Source organism: Bubalus bubalis, chromosome 8 (assembly GCF_019923935.1).
Source record: "Bubalus bubalis isolate 160015118507 breed Murrah chromosome 8, NDDB_SH_1, whole genome shotgun sequence".
NCBI lineage: Eukaryota > Metazoa > Chordata > Mammalia > Artiodactyla > Bovidae > Bubalus > Bubalus bubalis.
This window is the reverse complement of record NC_059164.1, coordinates 77029718-77046084: the sequence shown is the minus strand read 5'-3', so window position 1 is coordinate 77046084 and position 16367 is coordinate 77029718. Positions and strand designations below refer to the sequence as shown.

The 16367-nt window shown below is 41.2% G+C and overlaps 1 protein-coding gene across 1 annotated transcript in view; it reads left to right on the top strand.

The window, feature by feature from the left end:
* The first annotated feature begins 7335 nt into the window (after positions 1–7335).
* The window catches only part of STK17A (serine/threonine kinase 17a), a 36340-nt gene continuing 27308 nt past the window's right edge, over positions 7336–16367 (top strand). The window contains exon 1 of the mRNA XM_006049305.3: positions 7336–7730. Coding sequence (XP_006049367.1) covers positions 7525–7730 — 206 coding nt within the window. The 5' untranslated portion in view covers positions 7336–7524. The remainder of the gene's footprint in view (positions 7731–16367) is intronic.

The window sequence follows — 16367 nt, the reverse complement described above, 5'->3', positions numbered from 1 at the left end:
CTCTTGCCTGGAAAATCCCATGGACAGAGGAGCCTGGTGGGCTGCAGTCCATGGGGTCGCTAAGAGTCGGACACAACTGAGCGACTTGACTTTCACTTTTCACTTTCATGCGTTGGAGAAGGAAATGGCAACCCACTCCAGTGTTCTTGCCTGGAAAATCTCAGGGATGGGGGAGCCTGGTGGGCTGCCATCTCTGGGGTCACACAGAGTCAGACACAACTGAAGTGACTTAGCAGCAGCAGCAGTATGTGTAAAGTGGACCTCCATAAATACTGGTAAATAAATGTGGTTGAACTGAATATGCAACACTCTGAATGTCTCCCTGTAGGAAATAATTAATGAATTGCCATTGCAAGGAGGAGAAGGGGACGACAGAGGATGAGATGGCTGGATGGCATCACCAACTCTATGGACATGAGTTTGACCAAGCTCCAGGCGTTGGTGATGGACAGGGAAGCCTGGCGTGCGGCAGTCCATAGGGTTGCAAAGAGTTGGACACGACTGAGTGACTGAACTGAACTGACCTGCAAGACAATAGTGCGGTATTATTCAGTTCAGTTCAGTCACTCAGTTGTGTCCGACTCTTTTCGACCCCATGGACTGTAGCACGTCAGGCTTCCCTGTCTATCATCAATGCCCGGAGCTTGCTTAAACTCAGGTCCAAGTCGGTGATGCCATTCAACCATCTTATCCTCTGTCTTCCCCTTCTCCTCCCGCCTTCAATCTTTCCCAGTATCAGGGTCTTTTCCAATGAGTCAACTCTTCGCATGAGGTGGCCAAAGTATTGAAGTTTCAGCTTTAGCATGAGTCCTTCCAATGAACACCCAGGACTGATCTCCATTAGGATGGACTGGTTGGATCTCCCTGCAGTCCAAGGGACCCTCAAGAGTCTTCTTCAACACCACAGTTCAAAAGCATCAATTCTTCGGTGCTCAGCTTTCTTCACAGTCCAACTCTCACATCCACACATGACCATTGGAAAAACCATAGCCTTGACTAGATGGACCTTTGTTGGCAAAGTAATGTCTCTGCTTTTCAATATGCTATCTAGGTTGGTCATAACTTTCCTTCCAAGGAGTAAGCGTCTTTTAATTTCATGGCTACAGTCACCATCTGCATTGAGTTTGGAGCCCAGAAAAATAAAGTCTGACACTGTTTCCACTGTTTCCCCATCTATTTGCCATGAAGTGGTGGGACCGGATGCCATGATCTTCGTTTTCTGAATGTTGAGCTTTAAGCCAACTTTTTCACTCTCCTCTTTCACTTTCATCAAGAGGCTTTTAGTTCCTCTTCACTTTCTGCCATAAGGGTGGTGTCATCTGCATATCTGAGGTTACTGATATTTCTCCAGGCAATCTTGATTCCAGCTTGTGCTTCTTCCAGCCCAGCATTTCTCATGATGTACTCTGCATAGAAGTTAAATAAGCAGGGTGACAATATACAGCCTTGATGTACTCCTTTTCCTATTTGGAACCAGTCTGTTGTTCCATGTCCAATTATGTTAAAATGTTTTGCTAATTTACTGGCAAAAATTGAGCCCCAATTGTTAATTTATATTTCTTTGATTTCTAGCAAATTTGAACATTTCATATGAGTTTGCTGTATTTATCCCTTTAAAAATTACATTTTATTTTCTTGGATCTCTTTCTAACATAGTGTTGCCATACTGCTTATTGGTTTATATGTTATTTATATACTAGGGTGTAATTTTTATTTAAGTGGATAAATTTAATAAACTCATATGAAATGTTCAAATTTGCTAGAAATCAAAGAAATATAAATTGATTAGTGGGGTTCCATTTTTTTTGCCAGTAAAACTTTTCCCAATTTGTCTGCCTTTTTGTTTTGTATATAATTTTTAAAATATATGCAAGAATTTGAATTTTTAGGTAGTCAAATAGTTTCCTTTGAGGTTTTTTCCCATGGCTTTAGAAATTATTTCTCCTATAGAAATCAGTTAATCATTATATACAATTTATTTCCAGATTGTAGTCCTTTTATATTTAAGTAATTTATTTTATAATCAATTTAATTAATGATTTATATTTTTGGACCTGTTTCATTTTTTTATATAGAATAAATCAAAACTATGCATCTATTATACTGAGCTGTCTTATTTCATAATATATTTTAGTGTCTATTAGAACCATTCTCATCTTACAAATCTTCTTTTCCAAAATTTTCCTAGCTATTCACATTTGAAAATTCTTCACGATAAACTTTAGGATAATTTTAATAAATTCCAAAATAAATCATTTGGTGATTTATTAGAATTTTGTGAAATATGTTGATTGATTAACAAAGAATTACAGAATCTAAACTCTTCATTGAAAAACATGCTATGTATTTCTATTTGTCTTCTTTTATGTGTCGTAGAATAATTATGTTCTATATAGCTATAAAGTAAAATGTATGCTTTATGCTTTTTTGTTAGGGTTGTTTCTGCATGTTTTATTTTTCCTTCTATTGCAAGTAGAAAATTCCCTATGTCCTCATTCCTTATATTGTTTTTATTTATGAAAGCTGGTATTTATTTTTATAATCACCTTTTTCTAATTTTCGTATTTTCCAGTTGCTTCTTCTGGGTGGTCTAGAAATGCCCTTGAACTGTGTATATTCAACAATGTTACCTTTTCCTTTGGACCATCTTCAGGCTTCCTTTCCAACAAGAACCAGTCTGGTCTTCCTGCAACATTGAGTAGGAGTCACAAGAGCAGGTGTCATCAGTGTGCCCCTGACCTCCATTACAGTGCTCCTGCACGTTTTGAGACATGTCTTATTAACTTTAGGGTATTCTTTTTTATTTGAGGTTGCTCAATTAAAAAAATAACTAACCATGAATGGGTATTGAATGTTATAAAATATTTTCCAGTATTTATTAAGTTAATAGAATTTCTTTCCTCCTCTAATCTGAACATGGAGTGAAGCACCCTGAATTGTCCTGGGATAAAATCTACTCTGATATGATGTATATTTTCATATATTGCTTAAATTAATTTTGTTTAATATTTTTGAGGCCATGTTCTTCCATCGGTTTGAAAATTTCTGTAAAACAGAAGTTTTTCTAAAAAATAAAGGGTAATTTAAATAATGCATATATCCATGCAAGCCAGAGTAAAACTAGGTTATTTCATCAGCCCAGCAAATCTTGTTTTGCTTCTTTTCAATCTCTTCCACCCTGAAATCAACCCCTCTTTTGATTTCTATCACCATAAATGAGGTTTCCAAGCATTTGCGATTTTATAGAGCTTTCAGTTGTGGTCTTAGTTGTATGCCAAACCAATAGGTGATGTTTGGTTTCTTGCTTAATTCCACTATGGTCACAGAACATAGTATTCTGTAGAACTTCAGTTCTTCGAAATTGTTGAAATGTGCTTCATGATCCAGTACATAATAAATGTTCTTGCACCAAAAGGATGTATAGCCTGCAGTGTTTTATTTACATCGATTATGTTGTTTGTTCATTGTGTTGTTCAAACTGCTAAAAATGTTTCTTTGTTTTTTATGTGCTTGTCCTATCACATAGAGTGTGCTAAAAATCTCAGGTTCTGATTATATTTATTTCTCCTTTTAGTTCTGTCATTTTGCTTTGTATATGTCAATGCTATATTTTTAAGACCATACAAATTTAGAATTTTTATAACTTACTCACAGATTGATCCTTTCATCATTAAGAAATGTTACCCTTTATCTCTAGTAATGCCTCTTGCCTTAAAAACTACTTTATCTAATATATGCATAACTACACCAACTTTCTATTAGCTCCTATTTATATGGCATAAATCTTTCTATCCTTTTAATTTCAACCTTTCTGTAACTTCCTAGTTAAGGTGTCTTATTGAAGCACAAACAACTATATCCTGTCTACAACCTTTGTCTTTTAATCTAGGGTATATCAAATTCCATTCAAGTTTGCAGTAACTGCAGTTTTAAAAAAACAACTTCAGTTTGCTTAAACATATCATCTTACTACGTGTTTTCTATTTGTCTTTTCTTACTTTATGATCCTTTGCTTTCTGTTCTTACTTCTTTTGAGTTTTTTTATTATCCCATTCCCTCCCCGCAATGAATTTGTTTTTCATTCTTTTTCTATTATTTTCATTGCTAATCTAGAGATTATAATATTAATTCTTGATTTAGTAAAGCCAGGTACTTTCATGAATTCCCACTCAATGCTAGAACTTTAGCATATTTTCATTCCATCTCTTTTTTTGTGCTATTTACTCCCTCTCTTCTTTTGTGCTATTATCGTATATATTTTAATTCTATATCTATAAATATTTAAATTTAGAAGACATCATTTTTATTGTTATATACAGTTCCTATTTATATCTAGCCACATATTAATCCCTTTATTCATCTGCATCCCTACAGACATTCTCACAATTTTATCTGGGATTATTTTTCTAGCTACGTAAAGAACTCCTTTTTTCAAATTTCCTTTAATGTAGGTCAGCTGATGATCTTAGTGTTTGTTATAAAAATGGCTGTATTTTACTTTCAATTTTGAAGAACATTTTTACTGGATAGTATATAATCTATATTGGCAGCTAATTTCTTTAAGCATTTTGAAGATATCTGAAGATAGTTATTCTCCATTGTTTGAGAATAAGCTCTTGATCTTACTGTTGCTCTTTTGCAGATAATATATATCTATAATTTATATATTATAGATATATATATCTCCTTTCTATAATATATAATATATATATTATATATATAATATATATTTCCTTTCTCTATTTTTTCAAGATTTTTGTCTTCAATTCTTAGTAGTTGACTATGATCTGCTTAGGTATGATTTTCTTTTCTTGAAACACTGCTTGATATTTATAAAGTTTCTTGATTCTATGAGTTGTTGTCTTTCATTAGGTTTGAAGAATTCCTGGCCACTATATTTTAAAATATTACTTCTTTTTTCTCTTCCCTCTCTTTCTGATACTTCAGTTATACATATGTTAGAACATCTTAACACATAGTACCTTATGTACTTTAGTCTCTTTTCTGAACATTATTTCCTATCTCTCACGTTTCATTTTGCATATTTTTTTTATCTATTAAGATCCCTAATCAGGTCCACTAACTCTTTCTTAAGCTTCATAAAATCTGTTATTAAACCCATCTATTCAGCCGTAGTTTTAGTTCGTGGGGTTTTCCCCCAGTTCTAAAAAGCCCATTTTATTCTCTGGATTTCTCAGTTCTGTGCTGAAATTCTCTATCTTGTCATTTAATTTCTTGAAGATATTAAACACAATTATTTAAAATATGTCTTTAAAATTCATATCTGCATCTTCTTGTTTATTGCTTTTTCTATTTTCTATCTTTTTCTCTCAGTTTCTAAGATAATTCTTCTTGTGTGCCCCCCTTTTAAATTAAGTGCCCGACATTGTGTATAAATATTGTAGAGATAATGTTGACCTTGGGTGATGGTGTTTTCCTCCAGAGGGGATTTTCTATTGCGTTTTAAAGCTGTTCTTCAGTCCTTGAGAGAGCTTGTCTATTTCCCTTTACCAGTTCTCCTAAGAGGTAGCACTTTGGGGTGCCAACTACAAGTCTAGAGTGTCTACCAGCTCCTCCTTCTTAGCAGATCCCTAAACTCCAGTTTTTTGTCTCTCCAGCCTGATGAGATGCCTAAAGCCCTGCTTATTTTCTCACCCTTCCAGTCATTGCTTTGGAATTATCAAATGCTTCATGGGAGAGGGGTGCCATTCTGGGCCACCCTTCTTGCCAGGATCTCAGTGGTTCAAGTTCTTGCTGCTTTTGAAACTCTCTGATGTTTCAAGTAGAGGACTATCTGATTTAAAAATTTTTCCCAACTTTGTCAGTGAGAGTATTGATCACACATAGACTAACTCATCATTGCCAGAAGCAAAACTCTGAGTAATTACATGATCTAATTTAGATTTTTTAAAAGATCACTCTGGTTGCCTCAAAAATAAGAGATGTGGAATTGAGGAGGAAGAGGGATGGTAGCAGATAGCCTAGTTAGGGAGCTATCACAATAATCCAGACAAGGGAGAATGGTAGTTGTGGTCATGTGGAAATAGAGAGGAGTGATCAGATTCTGGATATGTTTTGAAGGTAAAGCCAAGAGGATTTACTTATAAAATGGATGAGGAGTATGAGAGAAAGAGAGGAGTCAATGTTGACCCCAAGGTTTTTGGCTTGAACCACTTACTTTGCCAACAAAGGTCCATCTAGTCAAGGCTATGGTTTTTCCAATAGTCGTGTATGGATGTGAGAGTTGGACTGTGAAGAAAGCTGAGCGCTGAAGAATTGATGCTTTTGAACTGTGGTGTTGGAGAAGACTCTTGAGAGTCCCTTGGACTGCAAGGAGATCCAACCAGTCCATCCTAAAGGAGACCAGTCCTGGGTGTTCTTTGGAAGGACTGATGCTAAAGCTGAAACTCCAGTACTTTGGCCACCTCATGCGAAGAGTTGACTCATTGGAAAAGACTGATGCTGGGAGGGATTGGGGGCAGGAGGAGAAGGGGACGACAGAGGAGATGGCTGGATGGCATCACCGACTCGATGGACGTGAGTCTGAGTGAACTCCAGGAGTTGGTGATGGACAGGGAGGCCTGGCGTGCTGCAATTCATGGGGTCGCAAAGAGCTGGACACGACTGAGCGACTGAACTGAACTGGAAGGATGGAAATGCCATTTACTGAGGTGGGGAAACTTGCTGGGGCTGCATTTATGAAGGATGATCAGGAGATGAGTTCTGCTCGTTAAATCTGAGATGCTAATCTGGCATCCAATTGGTGATGCCAAGTGTATACTTCAATGTATGAGTTTGAAGTTCAGAGAATGGTTGGAAGCTGGAGATAAAAATTTTGTAGTCATGAGCATACGGATGTAATTAAAACCACAAGACCGGATGAGAGCACCTTGAAAGTTAAATATAGAGAAGACTGTAGGGCTGGTATGCGGGCTTAAAAATATTTATCCATCTCTTGCCTTCACGTCCTCCTCTCAGTGTGGGAAGGCACCAGATGCCCCAGGCAACTTCCACGTGCTGTACAGCAGCCCTGATCTGAGTCTCATCACCTCTCCTGACCAGCCCAAGGGAAGGGATCGTGAAGCTCTGGCTGGTAGCTCCTACGCATTTTCATTAATGTAGGGCTCAGATTTGCAACACTCAGATGCTCAGCAGGTGCGTAACTGGCTGACGCAGCCGGTCCTCCAGTCAGAAGGGTGGTGCTGTGGGTCGCCTGCAGATTGCCGGGGCGGGCTGCCGGGCCCCCCGCCAGGCTGCACCTTCTCCCCCTCAGCTGCAGAGGGCGCGCGCGAGGCACGCGGCGCTCAGGAACCCACGGGAGCTCAGAGAGGGGCAGGGGAGAGGCGGGGCCGAACGTGGGGCGGGGCCAGGCGGCCTGGAGGCAGCCGGCCGCAGTCTGTGCGCAGCTCCGGGCAGAGCTGGTGGCATCCTCGCGCCGGCTCGAGGCAGCTGGAGGCGGGGCCGTTACCCGCCGGGAGCTCCGAGCGAGTCGTGTGGCAGGCAAGAAAAGCACGCCCGAGCGCCATGATTCCTCTCGAGAAGCCGGGCAGCGGCGGCTCTTCTCCGGCTGCCGCCTCCGGCTCGGGTCGGGCTGGCCGGGGTCTGAGCACGCCGCGCCGGCCGCCGCCCCCGACCCAGGCCCGCGGGCTGCTGACGGAGATCCGCACCGCCGTGCGCACCGAGCCCTTTCAGGACGCCTACACCCTGACCCCCGGCCGGGAGTTGGGCAGGTGAGGCTGGCGGGCGCGCGCAGATAAGTGCGGGAAGCTGGCGGCGTGGGGGCAGATAGCGCGCCGGGACCGGGTACAGACGTGGGTGCGGGCGGCGATTAGGGCGGCGGGGCCCCCTGGCCACGAGTCCACGCGCGGCGTCCCCCAAAGCCGTGGTAGCGGCCTTGAGAAAGGCTCCCCCCAGAACCTTGACCCCTCCGTCTGTTTGCTGCGGGCGTCTCAGCCTCTGTGGTCCCTTGTGCGGTAACTTAACGAGGCGGCGTGGGAACCACGCTGCGAACCTTTCCCCGCGGCAGCGAGTCTGAAGTCAGCACAGGTGTGGAGTCAGCTTTGGTTTTGCCTGTGGGTTCCTGCTTCTCCCTCTGTGGCTGTGACAGACGAGCGCAGAACCCCGAGCGTGACAGCTTCTTTCGCACCAGCCCTGGGCCAGTTTCCGTCAGCCGCTTTCTGCTGACTTCAGTTGCGATTTCTTGGGTTTGTGCTGTTTGCGTTCTGAAATATTTAGGTCCGTGTGCTTTTTTAAGTTCAGATCGGTTTCACTTGTGGACTCGGGGCCCTTGTCTGACTCTACGCCGTGATACAGCCCTTGCTTTTCTTCCCCATCTCGTTGTTTTGTAGGGGTAGGGAGTGCTTAGAATTTGGTCTGTTTTTAAAATCGCAAAAGGTGAAGGCTGTTTGGATACTCTACGTCTTGTATGTTGAAGAGGGGTCACAGAGTGATAGGTTTTGTTGTTTAGTCGTAAAGTTATGTCCGACTCTTTTGCGACCCCATGGACTGTAGCCCACCAGGCTCCTCTTGTCCATGAGATTTCCCAGGCAAGAAAACTGGAGTAGGGTATTGCCATTTCCTTCTGCAGGGGATCTTCCCGACCAGGGATTGAACCAGCATCTCCGTGCAGGCGGATTTTGCTTGCTTGCTTGCTTTTTTTTTTTTTTTTTTACTGCTGACCGACGAGGGAACAGTAGAGGTTTGGGGACCGACTTTTTCTCTAAGAACAGAGAAGAAAGACAATTTCTGAAGAAATTGTCAGAAGCACTGGCTTTGGGGTCAGACCCGAGCTCAGATCCCCACTCTGCTTGCTCTGTGCGCCTTTGGACGGTGACTTAGTCTCCCCAGCCTCACGTTTCCCACCCATAAAATCAGTCAGTGTAGTGACAGTACCTCCCTCATGGGGGTGTCCAGAAGGTGCAGGGGCTGTACAGGTCAAACCACTGGTCCTGGCACACAGCATTTGATAAGTGTTAGCAGCTGTTGCAGACATTTATCAAGGTTGCAAAATCTCACCATGTTGTAATGGGGAATGGGCCTGACAGTTACCACAGCCTTCATTTGAGGGTCTTGGAAAAAGGTCTTATAACAGTGATTACAACGTTAAAAACAAGCCGCCTTACAAATATTAAGGTAACCTTTAGAAATCGTTTTTTGGCAAAGAAACTGACCTTAAAAGTGTCTTATTTATTCCACATGGGAAAAGGAAAAACGTCTTCCAGGGCCAAGCTTTACTTCACTCTGCTAGGCACTAATTAACTGGATCTGTGTGCACTTTATGACAAAAGACGACAGCTACTGACTCATCTAGGTATTCTAATTGGTGAAAATTCCAGACATTCTGAAGTAACTGATTTCTTGAGGAAGGAAAACCAGGACTCTCCATTGTTTGGTTGGCTGGCTTCATTCCGCAGAAGGGAAAACACATTACACAACTGAAAATCTTCAGGTGGCAAGCACTGTCTTGTAGACTCGTAATAGATGACTTAATCGTAAAACAATTGATTTACTCCCTACCAGGTGTTGTGACAATCCCTCCGGGAACCAAGGAGGTTAAATCAACTTTCATTTTAATCTCTATTATAAAATTAGTTTGTCTATAAAGTTGTGTTCCTTTGCTTGAAGCCACTCCAGTACTCTTGCCTGGAAAATCCCATGGGCGGAGGAGCCTGGTGGGCTGCAGTCCATGGGGTCGCAAAGAGTCAGACACGACTGAGTGACTTTACTTTCACTTTTCACTTTCATGCATTGGAGAAGGAAATGGCAACCCACTCCAGTGTTCTTGCCTGGAGAATCCCAGGGACGGGGGAGCCTTGTGGGCTGACGTCTATGGGGTCGCACACAGTCGGACACAACTGAAGCGACTTAGCAGCAGCATGACATCTTTTACATATCTTATATGAATTTCTTTACATAAGCAATAACTGCTGAAGCACAGAACAATAAAATTAGATAGGTACTTGATACAAGAGCCTAAAACTGAAAAAGAAAATGAATGTATTTGTTTCTTTTTGGTTCCCTTTTCTTCATGGAGAAGTATAACGCAGTGGTTAAGAACATGGACTTAGGAGTCAGTCAATCTGTGATGGAGTCTTGGCTCTTTACTTACTGGATTCCCTGGTAGCTCAGACGGTAAAGCCTTTACCCGCAATGAGGGAGACCTGGGTTCTATCCCTGGGTCAGGAAGATCCCCTGGAGAAGAAAATGGCAACCCACTCCAGTATTCTTGCCTAGAATATTCCATGGATGGAGGAGCCTGGTGGGCTGTAGTCCATGGGGTCACAAAGAGTCGGACACGACTGAGCTACTTCACTTTATATATACTTGAGTGAGTTACCTAATCTCTGATTACCTCACAGAGTTGTTGAGAGAATTAAATAAATTAACAGCATATCTGTAGCATAAAAGCTGTGCTTGACTTAGGGCATGCACTCAGAAACTGTAATGCGTTGGGTAGCTAAGTGAATGGTATTTTACATGTAACCAAAATGCAAAAACAGGAAAACCTGCACAACTTCCAAATGTGTTTCTATCTGTTGCAGAAGTAGAGAACCTCATTGCAAAAGCCCAGGGAACTGTTTGGACGTCCCAGGAAGTGAAAGTTCTGTTTTGTATTAGAAGCAGTTGCTGTTTAAGGTTTATCGATTTTGCCTGAATGTTGTAGTTTTGACAGAATGAAGTGTGTTTTTGTGTAATTCTTTCAGTTGTAAGAAAAGTAGCCTCTTTTCGTAGGTGTTCACTCTGGTTGCATTTCTCATATAAGGAATTGATCTCATGCTGATGTAGAACTTTAAAATTACTCATGTTATACTTGAATGATGTGGTATGAAAAACAAAGGTCTATTCATTTTGTTCTCTGGCCTTTCATTTAGTGAAAATGTTGAGGTGTGAAGAGCAACTGTTCAAAGAAATCAAGTTTTTGCAGGCATTCCCATGATTTTATAGAAATATAAAGCTTTCAGTGAAATGGTTGTTTGGAGAAGACATTTTAAATGATCAGTATTGATTCCCTACTAATGAGAGGATGTAATGTTGATTATTTTAAGAAATACCACATTCTTTCATGTCTCCAGCAGAGTCCATAGCAGCCTAAATGTGGGTAAATATATGATGTAAAATTTTCTTTTATTGCTTGAAACTTGACTTGTTATTCCTGAGGCTTGTTACCTTTCTTTTGAGTCAGGACATGTGCCAATGTAAACCACAGTAACGATTCAAGGTACAGGAGACATGACCTTGGGTTCCAAGAATTTTTTCAAAGAGTTGACGTCCATGGAGCTTTTATTGATAGTGTAGGAACAAAAAAATGTTTCTAGAAATTTTAAATTATACTAATTTCACATCAAATGATTTGCCTAGTCTTCAACATTTTTTTATATATTCATAAATTTCATCTTAAGAAAAAAGATATTTTTAAAGCCAAAAGAATATCTTGTTTTTTATACTATTATATACTGATGGTTGAATTTCCCTGTGAGCAGAAAAGGTACAAAATCCAAGTTCTCTGTTGAAATGGGTACTTCATACATGGGGGCTTTACAATTTTATAGGGGCTTTCACATACATTATCTCATTTACTTGGTATCACAAGCAGATTTGGAAAGTCCTGTTTTTCTGATGAGAAAATCAAGATACCAGTAGATTGAGTCATATGAGAGACAGCTGAGCTGGGACTCCTTGCAATCACTTCCATTATGCCGCAGATGTTTCTCAAAAAAAAAAAAGCTGTAGTCTATCTTGTGGCTAAAGCAATTTGCCATCGTTTTTGTAAGAGGACATGTTAATGGGTTCCAAATTGGAGCAAGCACTGCCAAGCTTCAGTGTCATGTGGTTCCCTCCCCGGTTGTGTTACCCACCTGGGTCCCTGGACTCTTTAATCAATAGAAATTGATAAGAGGCCAGATGAGAATTCTGGGAGAGCCTTTTCTGGGACTTGGGCTGTATGTAGCACACAAGAGTGAAAACAAGAACCAGATGCCCTTGCTCATGCCCCTGGGTGGGAGGGGAAGGGGGCAAGCTGGTCCCTTGGATGGGGTAAGGTTAGGGCCCGATGGGTGGGTTTGGCTGGAGGGGGGCTTCAGTGGTCCGCCCACCCCCTTGGTGTGCAGGCGCCTGCTTTTTCTCCCGGCACCTCAGAAATGGCTGTCAGTTTGTGGCCTTTTTCTAGCTTTTTGTTCATAATTGACCCCACCTGCGCATGCATGAAGTTATTTTTGAGCCCCTTATAGTTCCTTTGTATTCTGTTGCTTAGGGAGATGTTTGTACAGGTGCAGGCACTCAGGTGAAGGGTCCCAGATCCCAGCCTGTCGCAGCTGGGCCTCATGGTGGGTAGGGACATCCTATCTCATTCTCCTCAAAGCGGTTGGGAGTAACAGGAACAAGGAAGGATTTTTACCAGAAAATAAGAGGATGTACAAACTGAAGAGGGTGCCCAGGTGGAGGTGTTTTAGAAGGTGGATCTCCTTTACCTAGATTCATGTCTGTAGGTAATGGCTTCAGGATGAGGACCTTACAACTACTTGAGCATATGGTCATAAATTGTAAGTCATAATTTCTTTAGAAATAAAGATCCTTGTTAAATAATACTATCCATGTAAAAATTGTGCCTTGTTTTAGGAAAACTATTAAGATTTCTTGGCAGTTTATCATCAGTTTGAAAGATATTTACAGTTTCGGGTAATCTGATATTTTTGGATGGATAAAGACAACTAGCCGTGTTTGCGGTTCAGCATCAGACATTGCTAGGAAGTATGGCTCCTGCTCTAAGGCATGTGCTTCCTTAGGTCAACTTTTAATTTTGAAAAGTTGGAGCTTATGTTAAAAGTAAAAATTTAAATATATAAACCTTCCAATATAAAATCAAAGTTTAAAAATATGTAAACTTAAAGATTTAGTGAATTTCCGCCACTTTACAAACCTAACAAAATTTTATAAAATCCGATTATTGAACCAAATGCATTAGAAAGTTAGGTAGCTATAATCATTGGTTTGCCTGTTCAGGAAAGGAAGGAGGAACTCAATTTGTATAGTAAATTTATGCATCAAATAGAGAGTTCAAATTAAGGTGCCTCCAAAACTCTTCAGTTCTGTGTGATTTTTTTTATAAATTTTCATAGATCTGAAATTAATGCCCCAGACAATAAAAATAGCTGCTGTTACTGATTGCAGAGCATTTCCTGAATGGACACATTGGAAATGTCATTTTCTTTTGTCTTCACTACCCTGCAGGGTTAGTGCCATCAACCTCATTTTGTAGGTGAGGAATCTTAAGACTCAAAAAAGTTGAACAAATTGCCCAAATTTCAAACCAAGTCTGGCTTTTGGCTCTAGCTGTTCTTGTCTCTCATGCTGACTTATCTGATGGACTTGCTGATTTTTACACTTAGGATCAACAGATGGTTTAGTTTTTGTTCTTTCAGAGGTAAGGAAGACAGATCTGATCTAGGTCATTCTTGAACAGAACCTCTTTGCACCTAAGGCTGTACCCCAGTGCTATTAAGCAAATATTGGACTTGGCATGTTGAGCACACAAGGCTCTTTGGTAGGCTCTGGAAATTGTTCCCAAATCTAACAAATCAGTCACTACTCCTTTTATGGGCAAAGTGACATGCCACATGGGAAAATCTTGTGGGGAAAACAACATTTGAGCTGAGCCTGAAAGAATGGATGGAATTTCAGTAGCAGTAGTAATGCAAGACACTCCAGCCATTGGCAATGAAACAAGCACTGTGCAGAAGAATTCAATGAAAAAGAGAACAGCAAGTAGCCCCATGTGGCTAAAATATTAGACCTTATGAGGCTGAGTTTGCTAAATAGAACTTCTGTTTAGCAAAATAACAAGAACAGTGTATGTATCTAGGGTGTTATCTGATGTTGTATTTGAGCACCTGCCATATGCCAGGCACTACACATGGAGATGCAAAGATGAAGAGGCCAGGTCTCTGAAACTCATAGTGGGGCCAGGAAGACAGTCATAGCCAAAAAATTGTAACATGTCAGAAGAACTTAAATAATAGGATACACGTGGAAACAAAGCCCTTCACTGTAATCTAGAATCAAACCTAGAACCTTGGAACTCACTTTTATTTTGCTTCCTCTATATACACTCAAATCAGCACCTCCACTTTTTTATCTTTGCCCGAGCCTTATGTATTTTAATGTGTGTTCATCTCTGTGTGGTAGCCCAACACTGGTTATATTTGGAATCAATCTATTAGTAAATAAAATTCTCTTTACAGAGAAAGGCACCTCAAACTTCTCCCATTTGAAGCCTAACACATACCCCCCTCCCTCCACCCTCTGCACATCTGTTACCATTCTTCTGATTTTTCCTCTCAGTGGATGGTACCACGTTACCCAGGACCCAGGGCAAAGATCTCCAAGTCCTCTTCCGCCTTTCCCTTCTGCCCTCATCTCTGCCGAAGCTCAGTCTGTCTTGACCTTGAATGCCTTGTAAATACTTCCTCTCTTCCCAGCCTCTGCTGCTGCTACTTTCGTTCAGACCCCTTACTTTGAGCTGTTTTCTTGGCTTCCCTAGTTTCTAGTTAACACTTGGCAATACACTCAGAATTGGCTTTTTAAAACATTTATTTTAGCTTTTTAAAACTTTCACTAAGGTAAAAGTCTCATAGGTGCCCATTCTTACCTTGAGAAATAAAGCACCAGCTACTTAGCCTGTCATACCTAAGTCTACCTACCTATGTTCACTGAGCCTTCCTAAGCTTTTCCAGTTGCGCACTGGTAATACAGAAATCAGTAGAAACCCAGTCCTTGTTCCGAGGAAGCTTAGACTGGTGGGTCTGACTCAAATGTCTCTTCCTGTTGTTATCTTTGTTTATCCTTCCTGTCTGACTACCCTGGAGTGTGTTATCATTGTTATTTTGAAACATACTCATTCCTAATATCTCCCCCTGCCACCCCCACTCCCTGCCAAATGATTAATGAAAATCCGAGTTTTCAGTTTAGTGTGTAATAGTGAACTATAGATGTTTGTGAAATGCGTGATGAGCTCTGGAAACTGAAACATCCTGATAATCTAGGAAGAATTTTGGCTAAGTCAGCTAAGGAAGTAAACGTGAAACAGACATCTTACGTCCTTTGAACCTCATCAGCCTCAAGTCCCTGCATATAACTACGACCCCGAGAGTCAGAGAAACATCATTTATTTCATGCTTTGGAGAGGCCTCAATAACTTAAAGGGTTGAGATGCAATCACAGTTTTGACCATGAAGTTGTGGTAAAGCAGGCATACCAGAGCACTGCAGGGTGTGGAATTTAGGGAAACCGTGACTGGCTAATTCTTAGTGTGTTCACTCGACCCCCGCACCTTGAAGACTGAGTCTCACGCTTCTGTTTGCCTCGTGGCTCTAGAGAAAGAACAGTTCCGCGAAACCTGGCTTCATCTTCTGACTCCCTGAGTAGTTTTAAGGGTTCCCCTCCATCGCCCCAGTCATCCTGAGATGAAGGCAGGGCTGGTGTCCTGGGACCTACTGTCCTGCTGTCTGCTTCAGTGGCGTGCAGTATCAGAACGGTGGAAGAGTTTTCTTCAGCGTGGATTAGGGCACTAGTTGGTCACCCACTGCTGGCTGCCTGTTTTGATGAGGCTCATTAGCTATATAGAATGATCTGTACATTTTTAAATGATTGAAAAGTCAAAAGACGAGTCATTTAATGACATGGAAACTATGCGAAATTCACATTTCAGTGCTGGTAAAGTTGTGTTTTGTTTTTTTTAAACCCTGCCTCGCCTATTCATTGGCCTGTTGTCTGCAGCTGCTTTGACTGTACAGCAGACTTGAATGGTAGTGATAAATCAGCGGGCCAGCAAAACCTGAAAGTATCTGCTATCTGGCCCTTCACAGAAAGGTTGACTGGCTCCCAGGATAGCGCAGGATATGGGGAGAGAAAGGGTAAGCCTACAGCTGAATGCTTCCTCAAAAACAAGGGTGGTGTCAAGATTAGTGACTGGTGTGCGAACTACTATGGGGACCCAAAGAAATGGATGCCTAGCGGGCGACCCAGGCTAAGTATAGAGGTCTCCTCTAGTTTCTTCTGGCCTCTGAATTAAGCAACGGCTTTTTTATAACAAGGGTTCCCAGAGTTTATAGGTTAGGGATTCATTCATCTGTTGCATCTTCGGAAATACAGCGATACATTCAGGACAGGTATGTAAGCAGCAGTATTTTACTATAATTTTACACAGGACTGTATTGCCTAGAGTGTTAGGTGTGGTAACAGTAAATACCTGTGTGTTTGCTGTGGGAGTTCTTTGAGGCCAATTCAACCCAGGCATTTTAATTTAATAGCAGCATGTTTGTTGTCAATTATATGTTGGTCAGTTTTTTACAAATTAGATTTTCTCTTTTTCC